General features: G+C 33.1%; 2 protein-coding genes across 3 annotated transcripts; one reads left to right on the forward strand and one right to left on the reverse strand.

Annotated features, from left to right (window-relative positions):
• The first annotated feature begins 569 nt into the window (after nucleotides 1-569).
• LOC139856851 (exocyst complex component SEC6) lies at nucleotides 570-10595 on the forward strand. The gene is made up of 27 exons (XM_071845563.1): nucleotides 570-780; nucleotides 923-968; nucleotides 1064-1197; nucleotides 1484-1522; nucleotides 1843-1931; nucleotides 2071-2161; nucleotides 2863-2952; nucleotides 3088-3167; nucleotides 3373-3465; nucleotides 3591-3617; nucleotides 3776-3883; nucleotides 4007-4142; nucleotides 4215-4259; nucleotides 4362-4417; nucleotides 4516-4624; nucleotides 4728-4868; nucleotides 4961-5140; nucleotides 5922-6005; nucleotides 6107-6193; nucleotides 6296-6340; nucleotides 6428-6506; nucleotides 6604-6673; nucleotides 6767-6854; nucleotides 6970-7059; nucleotides 9887-10003; nucleotides 10095-10157; nucleotides 10316-10595. Exons 3-27 carry the CDS (start codon nucleotides 1069-1071, stop codon nucleotides 10448-10450), a joined length of 2271 nt encoding a protein of 756 aa, XP_071701664.1. The 5' UTR covers nucleotides 570-780; nucleotides 923-968; nucleotides 1064-1068; the 3' UTR covers nucleotides 10451-10595.
• Nucleotides 10596-10780: 185 nt separating this feature from the next.
• Nucleotides 10781-12591, reverse strand: LOC139858887 (uncharacterized). 2 transcript variants are annotated; one of them, XM_071847725.1, is made up of 2 exons: nucleotides 12091-12591; nucleotides 10781-10985 (listed from the first exon to the last, which is right to left on the reverse strand). In XM_071847725.1, exons 1-2 carry the CDS (start codon nucleotides 12337-12339, stop codon nucleotides 10902-10904), a joined length of 333 nt encoding a protein of 110 aa, XP_071703826.1. In that variant the 5' UTR covers nucleotides 12340-12591; the 3' UTR covers nucleotides 10781-10901. The 2 variants fall into 2 exon arrangements, with proteins under 2 accessions (XP_071703826.1, XP_071703827.1); XM_071847726.1 differs by having other exon boundaries at nucleotides 10781-10970; nucleotides 12091-12588.
• Nucleotides 12592-18914: the final 6323 nt, after the last annotated feature.

An 18914-nucleotide genomic window follows, 5' to 3' on the forward strand; every position in this document is an offset into this window, starting at 1 on the left:
AATATTTTAATAGCATTAAATGTGTCATATTATTTTTATTGAAACTAAAAAAGTTATATAACATCTCTATAGGATATTTATTTATATTTTTGAATATACAACATAAATTTTTTGTTTAATGTTTATTTTAAAAATATATAATAATAATAATAATAATATATACAGTAACACTAATAATTAATAAAATTAAATAAATTAGATAAATGTTTTTATTTTATATAAATCAACTAAAAATATGAGTAATATTATTAGCATGGTTGTAAAAATCGGAAAAAATCGCCGAGAATTCGGAAACTCAATCTTGGTGAGAACTCGTTTGTGAATCGGCAAAAAAGTTGGTCAACGCTCAATTTATCAGTCAACGACCGATATCTCAAAAAAATCGATCAACTTCTCGGTCAAATCGGTCAACTTCTCAGAAAAATCGGTCAAATCTCGAGAATTATCTCAAAAGTATAATATTTATATATATATTTATTCAAAAATATATATTTATATTAAAAGTAAACCAAAGTCAACGATCGAGTTCTTCCCAAATTTTCCGAGAACTCTCAAAAATTATCTTGCCGAAAAGTGCCCGAGTAAGGAAACTTCAACCTTGATTATTAGTGATACAAATAATTCTGTAGTGCATGTAATACGGAGTAATTAACTGGGTCAAAATACAAAACCCGTATATCAGACGTTCTCTTCCAACAGATCACCGCACACGGTCATCGTCGTCGGAAATCAGTTACTGCGTCCTACGACGTGCCTCAATATCTACACTTCTTCTACAAAGTAAGTCCCTTGCAATCCCTAATTTGAATGAAACCATTTTTTCAACCTAAATATATCGATCCTACTATATAAATTAATTATTAAATTATTAATTAATCAATTAATAATTAGATCCAATTAACTAAATTTTCACCGAATTCAGGTACAATTATAGTCTATCATATCTGTACATTGATCTAATCTATCAGGTACACTACAAAGATCTCTAGAATTTACTGTACACCGGAAGTTATTAAATTTACACCCTAACGATGAATTGTGTGATATTGTTATAATAAATTAGGCAACATGATGGTCGAAGATCTTGGAATCGAAGCTAAGGAGTCCGCAGTTCGTGAGGTTGCGAAGCTCTTACCGCTTCCTGAACTTTTGTTATCCATTTCTTCAATCAAAGCTGATTACATTGCACGGCAACAGGTTAAATTAAATGCTCAATTATTCTGTAATACTTGTTAGTTGAGTTCATAAGTTAGTATCAAATTCGGATGAACACGATTGGTATCAATGTTTTTGTTCAATTTCGAAAGTTCGATTCGATATATTTTTGTTTGTTTTGGTAAGAATATGTTTCTATTGGCATTAGGAATGTGAATTATATAAGTCTGATTTCATTGACAGCATCGGGAAATGGATGGCTGAGATTACTGAGATGATATACCAACTTCCATTTATTAATTCTTTTTGTTCCTCTCACTTGTTTCAGGCAAATGATGCACAACTTAGTACCATGGTTGCTGAACAGGTGAAGTAGTCGTCGTGTTGCCATTACCGAAAGTTATATCGTAACTAATCTGATGAAGATGGTGATACGAACCTATTCAATACCAGGCACAAATCAAGCCACAAAACCAAGTGTATAACTTACTTCTAAAAGCCACCAGCTTGTAGGAGGGAACATCAAGATCTATAAACTTATATTTGGCCGATTACAAGCTGGCTTTTGGGAGTGACTTCTACACTTGGGTTTATTGCTTGATACGGTCCTAATATGGGATAGGTTCATATCAGATGGCATGTTTTTGAATATGTGGAATTTGTAAACATTCTGCATTTTGTTTGCAGGTTGAACAAGCACAAGCTGGTCTCAAAGCACTTGCTTCATCTGAGAAGACTGTAAACCATCTCCGTGATAACTTTGCTAATATTGAGAGGTACTTTTGATGGCACATGAAGTCACTTATATGAATCTTATACACTCCTATATTTCTTTGACTAAACATACTGATATTTGGTTCGAGTAGGATATGTATAGCTTGCTTTAGGACTGATCATAGTGATTTACTTGTTCAGGTTATGTCTAGAATGTCAAACTTTAATTGATAATCACGATCAGATTAAGCTTCTTAGCAACGCGCGAAATAACTTAAACACGACATTGAAGGTATGCATCTAAACTCATTGATCATAGATCCACTTTCTTCTTTTTAATTGTTTATTTTATTATATTTATCTTGTCCTTTTTTCATTTTCCCTGTGTTCATATAACGTGAAACCGGGTTAGGAAATGAAAGAAGAATCCTACTAGAACTATATTTCTAGTTGATTTTCCTTAGTCATAAGTTATTTATTTTCTAGTAGATTTTCTTGTTCATCAATTTACTTTATTTTTTGATAAGTTTCGAATAAATTATGAATTAGAATCCTATTTGGTTTATTTTCTTTCATTTTAATAGTCGCTTTTTTAGTCGTTTAAGGTTATCAATAAACGTATTCATATTATTTAAGGTTTTGTGCTTACGATCAAGCATATTTTTTAGTGTTTTGCGGAGAGTGTTTATCTCCTCAACAATCTCTCTTCCCTTTTCTTCAAGAAAAGAAGTAATGTCATTTTTGGATACATCAACAACTTTTGAATACAAAGTTGGCTTGCATGTACATGCTTAATTTTCAATCCCCAATATTATTTATGACTTGTGCCAGCTTAATTACTACCTTTTTACTGTATTTTGGAATAACTTTGGCTTTTAATTAGACTGGCAGTTTCTGTGTAGCCATATATGTGAGAATGCTCATGAAATTGTGGACCGAACTTACCATAACTTATGTATATGATTGAATCCAATGTTTTTGTCTAACTCTTAGGATGTCGAGGGAATGATGTCGATTTCAGTTGAAGCTGCTGCTGCACAGGAATCTCTGAGTGATGATAAGGAGCTCATTAACACGTATGAGGTAAGACATAATGTTTTACATAAAATTAACTAAATATGCTGCACAATGTTTTACGTATGAGGTAAGGACACATATTTTAATTAAATATGCTTAATTTTCAAAATGATATCTATTAAATTTCATCTATTCTTTCAGAGGCTGACAGCTCTGGATGGAAAGAGGAGGTTTGCATTAGCTGCTGCAGGATCTCATAAAGAGGAGGTTGGCAGACTCAGGTCAGGATCAGTTTCCCTGACTTATAGTATATTGCTGATGGTTAAAAAGATGAAATTACTTGATGAGAATGCAAACACACTAACATCACACTTTCAAATGGCATTTGATGTTACATTTTGATGATTTTGTGGAACATTTCTTCAAAAAAAATGGCAGCCTAAATAAGTTTTGGCGTTGACATGTTTCACATTTTAAATCTCACAGAGAATATTTTGAAGAAGTTGATAGGACTTGGGAGACATTTGAGCAGACCCTATGGTCACATATTTCTAACTTCTTTGAACTTTCTAAAGAGAGGTATACTCGTTTGCATCGTCAATTTTTACATAGTATGGAGTATCTTCTATTTCTACATGTTTATTAGTTTCATGGTTTTATTAAGTTGTGACTGATATTGTTTTTTGTTCGTGTTTTAATTGCAGCCCACAGACACTTGTACGTGCTTTGAGGTACGTTTATTAATCAACATGGTCAAGATCATTTTTAACCGTTTAGTAGGGTCATGGATTTTTGTATTCATTTATGTGATTCTTATTCATATAATTTAACTAGACACGTTTTTATCTGAAACTAAAATACTCATACATCCTACCACACTTACTTTTAGGGTTGTTGAAATGCAAGAGATACTCGATGAACAAGTGGCCGAAGAAGCAGCTGAGGCTGAAGGTGGTGGTGCGATGGCCTCTGTTTCAAATCCTCGTAGAGCTGGCAGGTACTTATATTCTGACTGAATTTATTTTCTAAATTTCTTAAAAAATTCTAATCATAATTGTTTCTAAAACTTTGCCTTTGTATCAAATTTCTCATATGTGGTTTATTTTTCCTTGACATGCAGAAAATCTACTACTGCAGTTATGTCTTCTAAAAACCTTGCAGTGAAAAAGGCTAAACAGGGAAAAGGCTACAAAGATAAATGTTATGAGCATATCACGAAAGCTGTTGAAACAAGATTCAGCAAGCTTCTATCAGAAGTATATTTTCAACCTATAATGGTACATTTGTATTTCGTATTTTCAACCATAGTAACAGTATTGGTGTGACAGCTTGTCTTTGAAAACCTGAAAGGCGCCATAGAGGAGGCAAAAAAGGTATTCCATGCCATTTATTTTAGGTAGACGATGATAAAAAGTTGCCACGGTGGCAGGTTTATTCTTAATGCAGCTGTTCATTTATTTGTTGAATATTTTTAGATTGGGGAAGAGCTCGGAGATATATATGATTTTGTGGCTCCTTGTTTTCCTCCACGGTTTGTTGTTAACTATTCTTCCTTATTCTTTGTTTCACTTTGATAATTTTGGTTAAGCGGTTATAGCTGTTTCCTAATGTGAACTATTAGTATTACAGGTATGAAATATTTCAGCTGATGGTGAATCTGTATACGGAGAGGTTTATTCAGTGGCTAAGACTGCTGAGTGACCGTGCCAACGATATCACAAATATTGAAATCTTAAAGGTATCGTGTGTTTAATCTGATATCAACTTTAATCTTGAAACATTATTTTATATGATAGAATTTATTGCTCTTGCAATGGCCTTTATATTATTATTTTAATCAGGTAACTGGGTGGGTGGTCGAATACCAAGATAACCTGATTGCACTTGGAGTTGATGAGGCATTAGCTCAAGTTTGTTCAGAAAGTGGTGCAATGGATCCGCTAATGGATTCATATGTTGAGAGAATGCAAGCTACAACAAGGGTAAGCTAGAAACTTTGTTAACTTCCATTTTTTTGTACTATATATTAGCGTTGTATTTTTTTACTCTCGCTCATTGTATTTCGTTTATTTAGAAATGGTATTTGAATATCCTTGAGGCTGATAAAGTTCAACCACCAAAATCAACAGACGAGGGAAAACTATATACTCCAGCTGCTGTTGACTTATTTAGAATACTTGGAGAACAAGTGCAAATTGTTAGAGAAAATAGCACTGAAATTATGCTATACAGAATCGCTTTGTCAATCATTCAGGTATATATACCTCCACTAGAACTAAGCAGTTTGTTGACAAAATAAGAAAAGTAGAAAATCTGGTTAAAAGAAAAGGTAAATATGTACCCTGAACTAATCAAATTTTGTTGATTCTGGTATGAAGCTAGGTTTTTTATTATATAAATAGATAGTCACAGCAAAATTTGTTGGGACAAACATAAAAATCTTATTGTTTTGACTTGAGTGGTAGTAATTAGATGATCAGTTCCAAATTGTGTATCCATAGATGCCGTTGGTGTATTATCTACAGAGGGTATGTTTGGTAAAACTAGCTGGTAGCTTTTCATATATATATATATATATATATATATATATATATATATATATATATATATAGGTGTTTGTCAAAGTAGCTAAAAGTGTTCAAATGAAGAATAAACTGACAAACAACTAGGAGCTTTTTTCTCAAACGCCAGTTCTAGTAGCTTTTAGCTTCTAGCTTTTTCCTCCATCTAAAAGCTTTAAGCTTTTTCTTACTAATTGAAGTTTTTTATAAGATAAGAGCTTTTTCATAAAAGCTAGAAGCTATAAGGTCCAAAAAGCTTCTTTCCAAACATACACATAGTTGTCATGGTGAGTGGACTAAAAGCACAGAGTACAGTTTGTGTGGATACTTTCAGAAATTAAGTTTGAAGGTCAAAAGTTATCTCAAAATCTCAGTACAAAATGATACCTATAGATGTTGCGTAGTATTAGTTCGAAATGAAATTTGTCATATTGTAGAGTGAATTTGAATGCAACTTGTTTGAAAACGGTTTAGGTAATGATTGATTTCCAAGGTGCCCAAAAAAAGAGACTAGAAGAGCCTGCTTCCGAAATTGGTTTGGAACCAATATGTGCCATGGTTTGTAATTTTCTTCGACTATATATTTAATCTGATTAAACTTCCCAGTAGTTTTAAAACATGTCTATATCTACTCGATCTAAATTCTTTCTCAATGACAGATTAACAACAATTTGCGATGTTATGATCTTGCTATGGAACTAGCTTCTAGCACTATTGAAGCTCTTCCAGAAAATTATGCCGAGCAGGTAATAATCCGATTGTACCTCCCCTGACTTGATAAAGAAGACCAAATTATCACCATGTTCTTTAATTATTTGAATTTACAACTTTGACCTTTCACCCAACAGGTTAATTTTGAAGACACCTGCAAAGGCTTTCTGGAGGTTGCAAAAGTATGTATGTTATCAGCAATTCGGTAGTATTAGGTTAGCCTATGTTTAATTGTTGTGTGACTTTGACCTTATCTATTGGGGATATAGGAAGCTGTACATCAAACCGTCAATGTCATTTTTGATGATCCAGGAGTGCAGGAATTACTGGTCAAGCTTTATCATAAAGGTAAATATCACCTGAATTGTTATTGTTATTATAATCATTATGAGTATTTTATATTATTTTTTCGTATTATTATGTACTTGGTGCATCATATATGCAGAATGGAGTGAAGGGCAGGTTACTGAATACCTAGTCGCAACATTCGGTGATTACTTTACTGATGTGAAGATGTAAGTTTATGAATTTTGGACATTAATATCCCGTAATATTCTGTCTTTCAAATTGGGAATTAATTAATTTGTAATGATTTCAAATATTGTCAGGTATATTGAAGAAAGATCGTTTCGGCGATTTGTTGAGTCTTGCCTGGAAGAAACGGTCATTGTTTATGTTGACCATCTATTGTCTCAGGTTTCATATGTACAATCGTTCATGTTTTAATTAAGACATGATGCATGACTGGAAGTACTTTGTAGCTTACTTTATTTAGGATGCCAACTGAAACGAAATGCTTGATGTGTTGTAGAAAAATTACATCAAGGAAGAAACTATTGAACGGATGAGACTTGATGAAGAGGTTCTTATGGATTTCTTCAGGGAATACATAAGTGTTAATGTAAGTGTTCTTTTTTTTTTTTTTTTTTTTTTTTTTTTTTTTTATTGAGATGCAAACTCACAAGTGTTGATATAAGTGACTTACCCTGACATAGAAAAATCTTGATAAGGTAGTGGTTGAAAATGTACGACACCTTTTTCAAAATATAATAACAACAACAACAACACCCAATCCCATATATGTAGGGTATGGGGGAGGTGGAGTGTAGACAATCATTCCCCGAACCCTAGATTAGAAGGAAGTCCCTACTCCACCCGCGGGTATAGAACCCGTGACTAGATAAGATCGTCCCTCCCTCTACTCGAAGAGCCAAGAGATTGCTTCCTAAAGGACCTCCGGCCAGGAATGCTCCTCCAAACGAAATAGTGCGGGCATACGTACATGTAAGAGTTATGTGCAGAAATAGCAACCATACAAATACAAAGTATCCATAAAAGAAAACACATATAGCAGTAATGCACAACAGTAGCCCAAATAACATGGATAATATAATGCGCAGAAATATGTAAAACCAAGTAGACATGCAAACAAGTAAAAAACACAGCCCCCCCCCCCCCACCCCCCACCCCCCACCCCAAAACCCAATATATATATATATATATATATATATATATATATATATATATATATATATATATATATATATATATATATATATATATATATATATATATAGGGGCAGGATCAATGGGGAAGTAACCAATCGGGGGGAAGCAATTTTTTTTTTTTTTTTTTCGTTTTTTTTGGAATTTTTTTTCCCGGCATCAAGATCAGACAAAAATATGAACATTTAGAAGAGACACTTCGTGATGAATGTTATTATTTAGGCGGGAAAACGATCGACAAAAATAACATTCAAGATAATATTGTTCGTGAAGAATATGAACGTTTTTTTTCTTCTTCATGTTTTGTGAAGTAAAATTTAGCCCGATTTAGAGTTTAGGGTTTAGGGTTTGGTGTTTTGGGTTTATGGAATAAACCCAAAACACCAAACCCTAAACCCTAAACTCTAAACCGTTCGTGTTAAAAACTAAATCTAAACCCTAAATCTAAACCCTAAACCCTAAATTTCTAAACCCTAATATCTAAACCCTATAAACTCTAATATCTAAACCCTAATATCTAAACCCCAATAGCTAAAACCTCAACATACGCTCGAAAAACACGATAATTGTTATATATTACTTCTTCGAGCGTTTTCCCGCCAAAATAAAAACATTTATCACAAAGTGTCTCTACTAAATGTTCATATTTTCATCCCATCTATAATGTTCGTGAACAAAGTTTTTTCAAAAAACGAAAAGAAAAAAAAGTTTTTGCTTCCCCCCGCTTCCCCCCGATTGGTTACTTCCCTCTTGATCCTACCACTATATATATATATATATATATATATATATATATATATATATATATATTCCCACCCACACATAAGCATGTATAAATAACAATACCTAAACATGTATACATATAGAGACATTCATAGGCATATATACCTAGGTATAGATACAAGCATACATATATAAATTTAGATACATGCACTTAGATACATACATACATATACAGATACAAACATATACACAGGAACCTATATATAACCTGAATAGATACAGAGGCATATACACTTGTACATATAAACATAGGTACAAAAACCTATACGTAAATACATATACAGACCATCGAATAACCCATATAAACGACAAAAAAATATATACAGGCAAAGTCAGATACCATATATATATATATATATATATATATATATATAGGGTCATAATCAAGAGGTAAACACTTTTTTGAGGGAAGAGGGAAGCAAATTATTTTTTATTATTTTTTCGTTTTTTGAAAAAACTTTGTTCACGAACATTATAGATTAGATGAAAATATGAACATTTAAAAAAGACACTTTGTGATGAATGTCATTATTTTGGCGGGAAAACGCTCGAATAAAAAAATTAAAACATTCAATGCATTGAATGTTTTGCTGCTGAGTTTATTTGCATCGTTTTGTTTTCATCTTGTGTGAAGTGTTTTTTTCGAATTTAGCCCGATTTAGAGTTTAGGGTTTAGGGTGTAGGGTTTTGGGTTTTCGGGTTTACTCCGTAAACCCTCAACCCAAAACCCTAAATTCTAAACCGTTCATGTTAAAATATTCAATCTAAACCCTAATTTCTAAACCCTAATAGCTAAACCCTAATTTATAACCCCCTAATTTCTAAACTCTAATTTCTAAACCCTAATTTCTAACCACTTAAAAAAAACTCAGCAGCAAAACATTCAATGCATTGAATGTTTTTATTTTTTTCTTCGAGCGTTTTCCCGCCAAAATAATGACATTCATCACAAAGTGTCTTTTTAAATGTTCATATTTTCATCTAATCTATAATGTTCGTGAACAAAGTTTTTTCAAAAAACGAAAAAAAATTACTTCCCCCCAAAAAAGTGCTCCCCTCTTGATTAAATCTCTCTCTCTCTCTCTCTCTATATATATATATATATATATATATATATATATATATATATATATATATATATATATATATATATAGTATTATTTTCAGTAATATATAGTTACTGAAAAAATGATTTAGGAGGTTCAGTTCTTAGAAAAATATGCTTAAACCAACTTTGTTCAACCTTTGCCTCCTTTATTAGCTGCTATTCTATTTTATCTTAATCGATGGGGGGATTTAGGGATAAAATACAACCAAACCGACCTGTTTGTAACTAAATAGGTCAAAGTTTCCACCTCTACCATGTGCGAGTCTATACTATCTCCAACCGCAGAAGTTGCTTATGGATTTAAAATGTGTATGGGTTTGGTACGTGGCAGAAAGTTGAAAACAGGCTCAAGATACTAATTGACTTGAGGGAGCTTGCATCGGCTGAGAGCCCAGATACGTTCACTCTTGTTTACACGCACATTCTTGAACATCAACCCGATTGCCCTGTAAGTGTGGTTTAATAATGCTTATTATTATCCTTTTTTTTTTTTTTTAAATGTATCTGGGGATATAAGGTGCTAACTTAAGCCATTGCAGCCTGATGTCGTTGAGAGAATTGTTGGCCTGCGAGAAGGAATTCCCCGGAAAGATGCAAAAGAGGTATCGTTATTACTGATTTTCTCACTATATATATAGATGTATATATTTTGTATTTCAAATTAGCACAATCCTGAACTAAATGTCACACTCGCATCTTATTCGCTAATAATAAATCAATCGTGTTTTGATGAATGTTTTATTCTGGTTGTGGGAAGCAGGTTGTACAAGAATGCAAGGAAATATTTGAGAATTCCCTGATCGATGGGAATCCTCCGAGGGCAGGTTTTGTTTTCTCCAAATTGAAGTCACTAAACACGTCAAAGATCACTAATATCTGGCGAAAGTTGCATTAGTAAAGATGCTTTTATATTACTGTCCTCATTTTCTTTGCGTATGTGTTCAATTATTTATGCTTAGATTTGTTTTCCTTGAGTCTTGGTTTTCATTATTTTACTGCAAGCAAATACATATTGTGATGTAATAATTTCTTTGTTTTCACCTTGGCTTTTTAGATAGCCCTTTGTATTTGTACGGGTGAACATGAGTGGGTTATAAGGTGATTATTAAGTGAAAATATAAATTAACTGACTTGTAATTAAAACCATCATGTCACATTTTTTATGTTTGCATTTTAGTTTACATCCATAATATTATTACCCAAAACACTGCTTTATTAATGGTTTAAAGGAGTCCGATACTACTAAACAGTATTTAATAATAATTCATTCATTGGCAACTCAGATACAATAATAAACATCCTAATTTGACATATTATAATAATCCTAGACTAGACTAGAAGTTTGACTAGTTAGTTTGGCCAGGTCCTCCGGAGCTAATCGGACGTCTTGGTGGCACGCGTCTTGTCACAATCCCCTGCACCAACGTCGTCTATATAAATGTCAATGTCAAAATAATTAATATTAATATTAAAAATTATAAAAGTTACGGTAATTTGTGCACATACATATTAGATACCTTGTATATGCGTGAGGAAAAAAAATGCAAACAAATGCGTATATAGTTTTTTTTTTTTTTTTTTTTTTTTTTTTTTTTTTTTTTTTTAAGACAATTACTCACACTTTACACAAATATTTACAATAATTCACAAATTTTTTTTAAAGATAAAATCACACACACTTTACACAAATATTTACAATAATCCACAAAATATGTTCACAACGGGACTTGAACCCTCAACTTCTTGGTTAAAAGGGTCACCACGATAACGTCGGACCAATGGCCTTTTGGTCGATTGAGTATGTAGTTAAATGCATGTGTTTGTTAATATGCTAAATGAAATTATACGAACCAAACGAATCTAGACAAGGAACATGTATATATATTAGACACACACAAATAAAAGATATGATGTACAAATATGGATCGATTTATTTAAATTAAACTACTAGTAAACAAACATATGTTCATGTTAGTTCATATTGTTAAACAAAACATAAAATTTTGTTCATTTTCGTTTATATAACAAAATGAACAAACACGAATAATTTTACTACCAAAACAGTTTGTAAATTGTTCGCTTTAAGTTTGGTATACTATATTAAAATTAAAATACCACTTACAAACGATTATTAGAGAACGAAAAACAAATATATTATGAGTTACGCTAGAAATTAAGATATTGATTTGATACAACCTTCAATAAGATGGGTTATATTTCTTAGACTGATAAAATATGTTTAACTTTAGAAATATTCTACAAAAACATATGCACCAAAACTGAGTTTTGTTGTATCAAATTATATATCAATGAGAAGGGGTTGTAACCATGACCCACGTTTCTCACTTTAAAAAAACATACACATGTTACAAACATTAAAACTGTTCTTTGATCACTTTAATTTGATAAATGATAACATATTAAATTAAATTATATTATAACAAACAGAATTGATAGTAACAACATATTACGTTATGAAAACAACAATATTTTGGTAATAACGTAAGCAAATTTTGTTGTTAAATTGTAACTTACAGTTGCTGAAGAAATGGGTTCATCGATAGGATCCATGATCGACGGATCATCCACCTCTCTACCGTCGCCGCCACCATCACCACTGATGTCATCGCCACCGTCGTCGTTGCCATCACCATCTTTTTCTTTTTGTTCAGTATATAGTCCCAAACACTTCAAAAAACCTTTAAAAGCTTCTTGTAAATACCTACATGGGTTACTATAACCATAACCAATATCATACACAACTTCACTTCTTTCCTCAACCATTTTATTCTATTTATATTGTATTATTTAACAATTAACAACCTTAAAACACATAAGGAAATTTGTTACTTTGAGGCTAGTGACAACTATCTTGTTATGCTTGATTGATTTTGTTAAAACTTTCTTGAAGTCAAAAGGGAATTAGGAAGATGAAGGAGATGAAGGTTAGGTTAGAAATGGGCATAACATTTATTAAGAATATTGTTTTTATGTATTTAAAGCTGAGTTCCATGAATAGTAGTGTAGTGATATTCAATGCATGGGTTGGTGGAATTTTCTTCTTGGGAAATAACTTTTACACAATACAAGAATTAATGAGACAAACATATATAATACCCTTTTATTTCATTTTTCCGTACATGAGAAACATATTATTGATTAGTAAAATATAATAAATGTCTAAACTTTTTCATGTGTACCGTGAAAATGTCGAATATTCTTTCTCAAATAAGGTCGTATCGAGTTATCTCAAGTGCTTTAGACAATTTTCATATTCATCATTTCATTGTGCTATTAGTAAAGTTTGAACTTGAGAGACACTTTAATTGTATACTGAGATAGTTTAGTAAAAAAAAAACTCTAACAGATATGATAAAACAACTACTACTACAGCAAATAGATATGATTAAATTTAAATAAAACAAGAAAAGAAAAACTAAAACTTACAATTACTTTTATACTACAGTTTAAAACGGCACATTTAAAGTCATTGTAACAAGCGAAACGACGACATAACTTTCTTAAACTTAAATAAATAATAATAATTAAAAATGTAATAATCATATATTAGTATTAAACATGTCATAGGGTGGAATTAAAATTTTAGCCACAGATCGAAATTAATCAGAATATTTAGTAAAAAAATAGTGGATAGAGAAGAATATAAAAAAGGTAATTTGGAATGTAGAAGAGGACAGGTGTCTTTACCAACTCCAAGCGGAGGTGTCAGGGAACAATTAATTTCTTCTTCTTGGCCTTTCTCCCACTGCCTTTTGACTCAGTCTCTTTGACCCATGCAAAAGCATCAATTTATGTAATAGTGGGCCAATGGGGACTATGTTCTTCATATCTGCTTAGGTTTTGGGCTATTAACCCAACTGAAAATATCAACAACGAGCTGTGAAAGAAGCTGGGCTGAAACATAGTAGTTGAAGTGTCCGATGTTTTTGCCCATTAATTAATGGGATCCAAATTTGAGTTGCATGATAAGAAGAAAAAAAAACAGCCACCTAATTGGTAAGAGAGTGCTTTTAGAATTGGCCCCTAAATTTGGCTCGTCATGTATATGTTTGTGTATCATGACTTAGAAAATCGAAACACAAGTAAACCGGTAAAAACTTTAAAACTAATTGTACCGGGATGTATATGGTACGTAGTGAACTAGTAAAGCTATGCTAAACTTGGGATTATCTAGCTCACTTGTTGAGTTGTCGATTGAGATGATCATGAAACGCATCTTGGAAAAATATGTCATGGTTGGTAGTGTTTAGTCATGTGTTTAATCCCGGTAAAGAAGTGCTGATGTGGCGCTGATACGACGACTAGTCCAGGTAAAGAAGTGCTGTCATAGGTGGATCACTGTAACAAATGAAAATGAATATTGTCGAATGCTTGTTTTGAACCTTTCTCTGTCCATTCCGGTCAAAATGGAAATATTCTTGTTTCACAGGTGGTTAGCTTAGTATCCAGATGACACATCATCTGGGGGGTTAAACAATTTCCACTAAAAACGTACGTACACGTACAACTGTACAAGTAACTCGCATCTAAAAGTTCAGCCTTCCATCTTTTGATTCATATCTCTTTTGCACCTAATCTCTTTGAACTATTTTTTCTTCCTTCATTCTCCATTAATCTCTATCTTCATCATTTCACATACACATGACTACACCTTAAAAGACTTGGAGCACCTCAGTATACCATTTGAGCATATAATACAAGCTTATTGATGAGTTGGGTTTTGATCTATATGAGTTTTACATCTCTTGTATGATATGGCGTGAGGACGAGATGAGAATGATGACGTTTTTTGTACTTTTTTTAAATGACAAAGTTACAATTGCTTCTTTGGGGCTCCCTCATTATCTACTTGGTGCATCATACATACAGAATGAAGTGAAGGGCAGGTTACTGAGTACCTAGTCGCAACTTTCGGTGATTACTTTACTGATGTGAAGATGTAAGTTTTTGAAGCTTGGGCATTAATCAATATCTTTATAGTTCAGTAATATTTCTGTCTTTTAAATTGGGGATTAATTAATTTGTTATTGTTATGATTTCAATTATTGTCAGGCGGGGGATATGTTGAGTCTTGCCTGGAAGAAACGGTCATTGTTTATGTTGACCATTGACCATCTTTTGTCTCAGGTTTCATATGTACAATCTTTCATGTAATAATTAAGACATGATGCATGACTGGAAGTACTTTGTAGCTTACTTTTATTTAGGATGCCAACTGAAACGAAATGCATGATGTGTTGTAGAAAAATTACATCAAGGAAGAAATTTTTTATCGGATGAGACTTGATGAAGAGGTTCTTAAGGATTTCTTCAGTGAATACATAAGTGTTAATGTAAATTACTTACCCTGATATATAAAAATCTTGGTTAGGTAGCTGATAATATGATGAGTCATTTTCGAGAACATATATATATTCCTATTATGTAGTAATGGTTGAAAATGGATGGGGGATAACTGGTCAAATAGTATACTTTTCGGGTCGAAGCAGTTTGGGTTGACCAGAGACACCTTTTTCAAAATATAATATATAGTTAGCTGTAAGTATGATTCCAAAAATTGCATTGATTCAGTAATATATCTATACTTAAAAAAATGATATAGGAGGTTCAGTCTATACTATCTCCAATCGCAGAAGTTGCTTCTGGATTTTAAATGTATGGTTTGGTACGTGCAGAAAGTTGAAAACAGGCTAAGATACTAGTCGACTTGAGAGAGCTTGCATCGGCTGAAAGCCCATATATGTTCACTCTTGTTTACACAAATATTCTTGAACATCAACCTGATTGCCCTGTAAGTCACTCTTGTTTTTTTTTTTTCTTTTTCTTTTGGCGAAAAAACAAATACTCATATAGAAACGAGATCGTTTTCCAAAGGAAAACACTCTCAACAGAGAATACAAAAGGATTAGAGGAAAAATAGAAGGCTCGCTCGCGCCTACAAAGCAACCAACTAACAAAAGTATCTATATGCGAGCCTTCTTAACATCCGAAAAAATGCAAACATATTAATTAAAGAAAAAAACCGAATAATAGATGAAAAACAACGAACGTAACGAACGAAAGCATCCGAAGAAAACAAGACGGACCATAACAATTAACCTCGAGGACCCGCCCTTTTCAGTTTCCCATTAACCGTCTCTTTTAGAGAATTTTTCCTGGATCGGTTCTCAATCTTGTAAGATAACACGTTAGTGGATCCATCACCCGGTGCACTGTCCCCGGCCAACCTTGTCATCATAACGTCGAATGCCATGAGATCCTCCACGGACATATTTCCTTTCTCAATTGTGGATGAGCCACCATCTCTTTCATCTTGAGAGCCTATAAACAAGTTTTGAATTGTGTCGCCGTAATTCAAGTCGTCGATGTTATCTTTAAGTTTATAAGCACCCGATGTTGAAACCTCGATCGCCTTATTTCTTTCCAACATTTCTTCTTTCTTTTTCTTTTTCTCCTTCTTCAAACGAGCTGAGCCGGTCTTTCCGCAAATGGTATGTTATCATCATTTGACTCCAAAACTCCATTATAACCGTCACCAACATCATCGTTTGGGCCCTTAACAAGCTTTTCTTTCAAAACCTCTAAACCACACTTTTATCCCTTGAAAACTCAAAATCTGGGCTGGATAATATTTCATTTGAACTACCAAATTTCTAACAGGACATGTCGAATCATTTTCTAACAAGAGGTCACCATAAAAGTCACTCTTGTTTTTAATAATGTTCAGTTTTTATAAATAAATGTATGTGTGGATATAAGGTGCTAACTTAAGCCATTGCAGCCTGATGTCGTTGAGAGAATTGTTGGCCTGCGAGAAGGAATTCCTCGGAAAGATGCAAAAGAGGTATCGTTATTAGTGATTTCCTCACTCTTCATATATATATATATATATATATATATATATATATATATATATATATATATATATATATATATATATATATATATATATATATAGTGGTAGGATCAAGAAGGAAGTAACCAATCGGGGGAAGCGGGGGGAAGCAAAAACTTTTTTTTTTTTCGTTTTTTGAAAAAACTTTGTTCACGAACATTATAGATGAGATGAAAAAATGAACATTTAGTAGAGACACTTTGTGATAAATGTTTTTATTTTGGCGGTAAAACGCTCGAAGAAGTAATATATAACAATTATCGAGTTTTTCGAGCGTATATTGAGGTTTTAGCTATTGGGGTTTAGATATTAGGGTTTAGATATTAGGGTTTATAGTAGGGGTGTTCATTGGTTCGGTTTTCGGTTTTTCGGTTTATTCGGTTCGGTTTTTTCTGTTTTGAAATTCTAAAAATTAAAACCAAAAACCAAACCGAAACCAAATTCAAATATCAAAATCAAAACCAAAATCGAACCGAAAACCAAATTTGAATTAGGTTTGGTTTCGGTTAAAACTAAATTAACTTCCACATCGATTTTTTTTCTTTTTTCTCACGATATAAATAAACATTATATTATTAACTTTGTAAATCATACTAAAATAATATATATAATCGAACATATATACAAATTTTAGAAAATAAAATAAGCTTATATAATATCATAATACAATACATTTTATATCAAAAAATAAACAAAACCAATACCAATAACAAAGCTAAAACTTTCTCTGTTTTAGTCATAGTGTATACTTTCTAATAATAAACTGTTGTAAAGCAGCGTATATAAATTTGATTGATTCAACGTGCATACACACATAGATTGAACTGAATAGCAAATCGACTAGAAATGATTACAGTTTCAAAAATGTGGAGTTAACAGAAAAATTATGAAATTAAAGATTAAAATAGGATTTCAATCCAAGTAAACCGAAGTTGACTTGAAGAATTAAAATATCTATTCAAAATCGTTTCTCGTACATGTATACATGTAACAACCCAACCCTTTAGCCAACCAAAAACGTAAGATAAAAAAAAAAAAAAATTCTTTGATCAGCTATTGGCGCGGCGCGCCAAGGCCCCGCGCGGCGCGCAGAAGGGCCTGGACAGGCTGCTGTCCCAAAAAGTTAAATACGCGAAAATGTTTGGCCACTTCCCGATGAAATTAGACAAAACGCTTTTAATCACATGTTCAAATATGTAAAACTAACACGTTCCATTAATAAAAAGGGTTTTACGACACCGGGCCCACATATGCCCAAATTACCCCTTTAAGTACAAAATACAAGTTTTCGACCACAAGACTTTTAATACAAAACAAAGCCGAGCATGGCGATTGGGGATACGCTACCCAATCCTAATCAATCCAAAAACGAGCCTTCTAAAGCAACTACGCAAGTCTACTAGTCTCCGCTTACCCGAGCCACCGCATCCATGCAAATCTATAAAAAGTCAACAATGAGAGGGTAAGCTAACGCTTAGTGAGTGATAACATACTACATACATATATATGTATAAAATGGACACGCCACACAAATATCAAATACCGCATACCGAAGCATCCATGTATAAGGCAACTACACTAAGCATACCGTACGATCTCTAAGCAACAAGCTAAAGATATCAACAAAGTATAAGTTCACCAACGACGATGTGAACAACGCCAATAAACTACACCCGGAGGGTTAGCTACAACACAACGATACATTAATATATATAGAACAATATATAACGAATAAGGTTAACCCCTTAACCCATTACCGAATACCAAAACACCACAAGGAAGATTGGCCGAACTACACGAGCCATAGTAATCCGAAACCACACGAGATTACCATCTTCAAGGACAACATCAAGGTTGGCCGAACTACACGAGCCTCAGTAATCCGAAACCTCACGAGATTACTACCTCAATAAGATGACCGAACTACACGCGTCATCATGAATCCGAACTACACGCGATTCACTTCTCCAATACTAAAACCCACGGTCACGGGATTATAAAATCCACCGCATCGGGGTTATCCAAAACCACATCACAATACATGTGATAACGTACACACAAGTGTACACCTCGCCAAAAGGAGGTTAACCAAAACGCACAACCGTGCCAATTGGACCTACACACAAGTCCATCAAATCCACTTATATGTGAAGTGAGCTCTAAAACCGAGAACCACTTCACCCGACCCGCACCTATCCTACACATACATATGTACATAGGATATAAACACTCACCTTGTCGCCTCGATGAACGCTTCCGAATAATACGCAACTCGCAGAAGGAATGTACCTATTCCATTATCATAAATACCACAACACAATTAGGATGGATTTACAAACCAACCCAATTCGACACTTAGTGCAATTTCGACCCAATTGCACTTTCAAGCACAAACCGTGCCCAAACTAACTAATAATCACTAACACAAGTGATAATGGTCCTA

Source organism: Rutidosis leptorrhynchoides, chromosome 7, assembly GCF_046630445.1.
Source record: "Rutidosis leptorrhynchoides isolate AG116_Rl617_1_P2 chromosome 7, CSIRO_AGI_Rlap_v1, whole genome shotgun sequence".
NCBI lineage: Eukaryota > Viridiplantae > Streptophyta > Magnoliopsida > Asterales > Asteraceae > Rutidosis > Rutidosis leptorrhynchoides.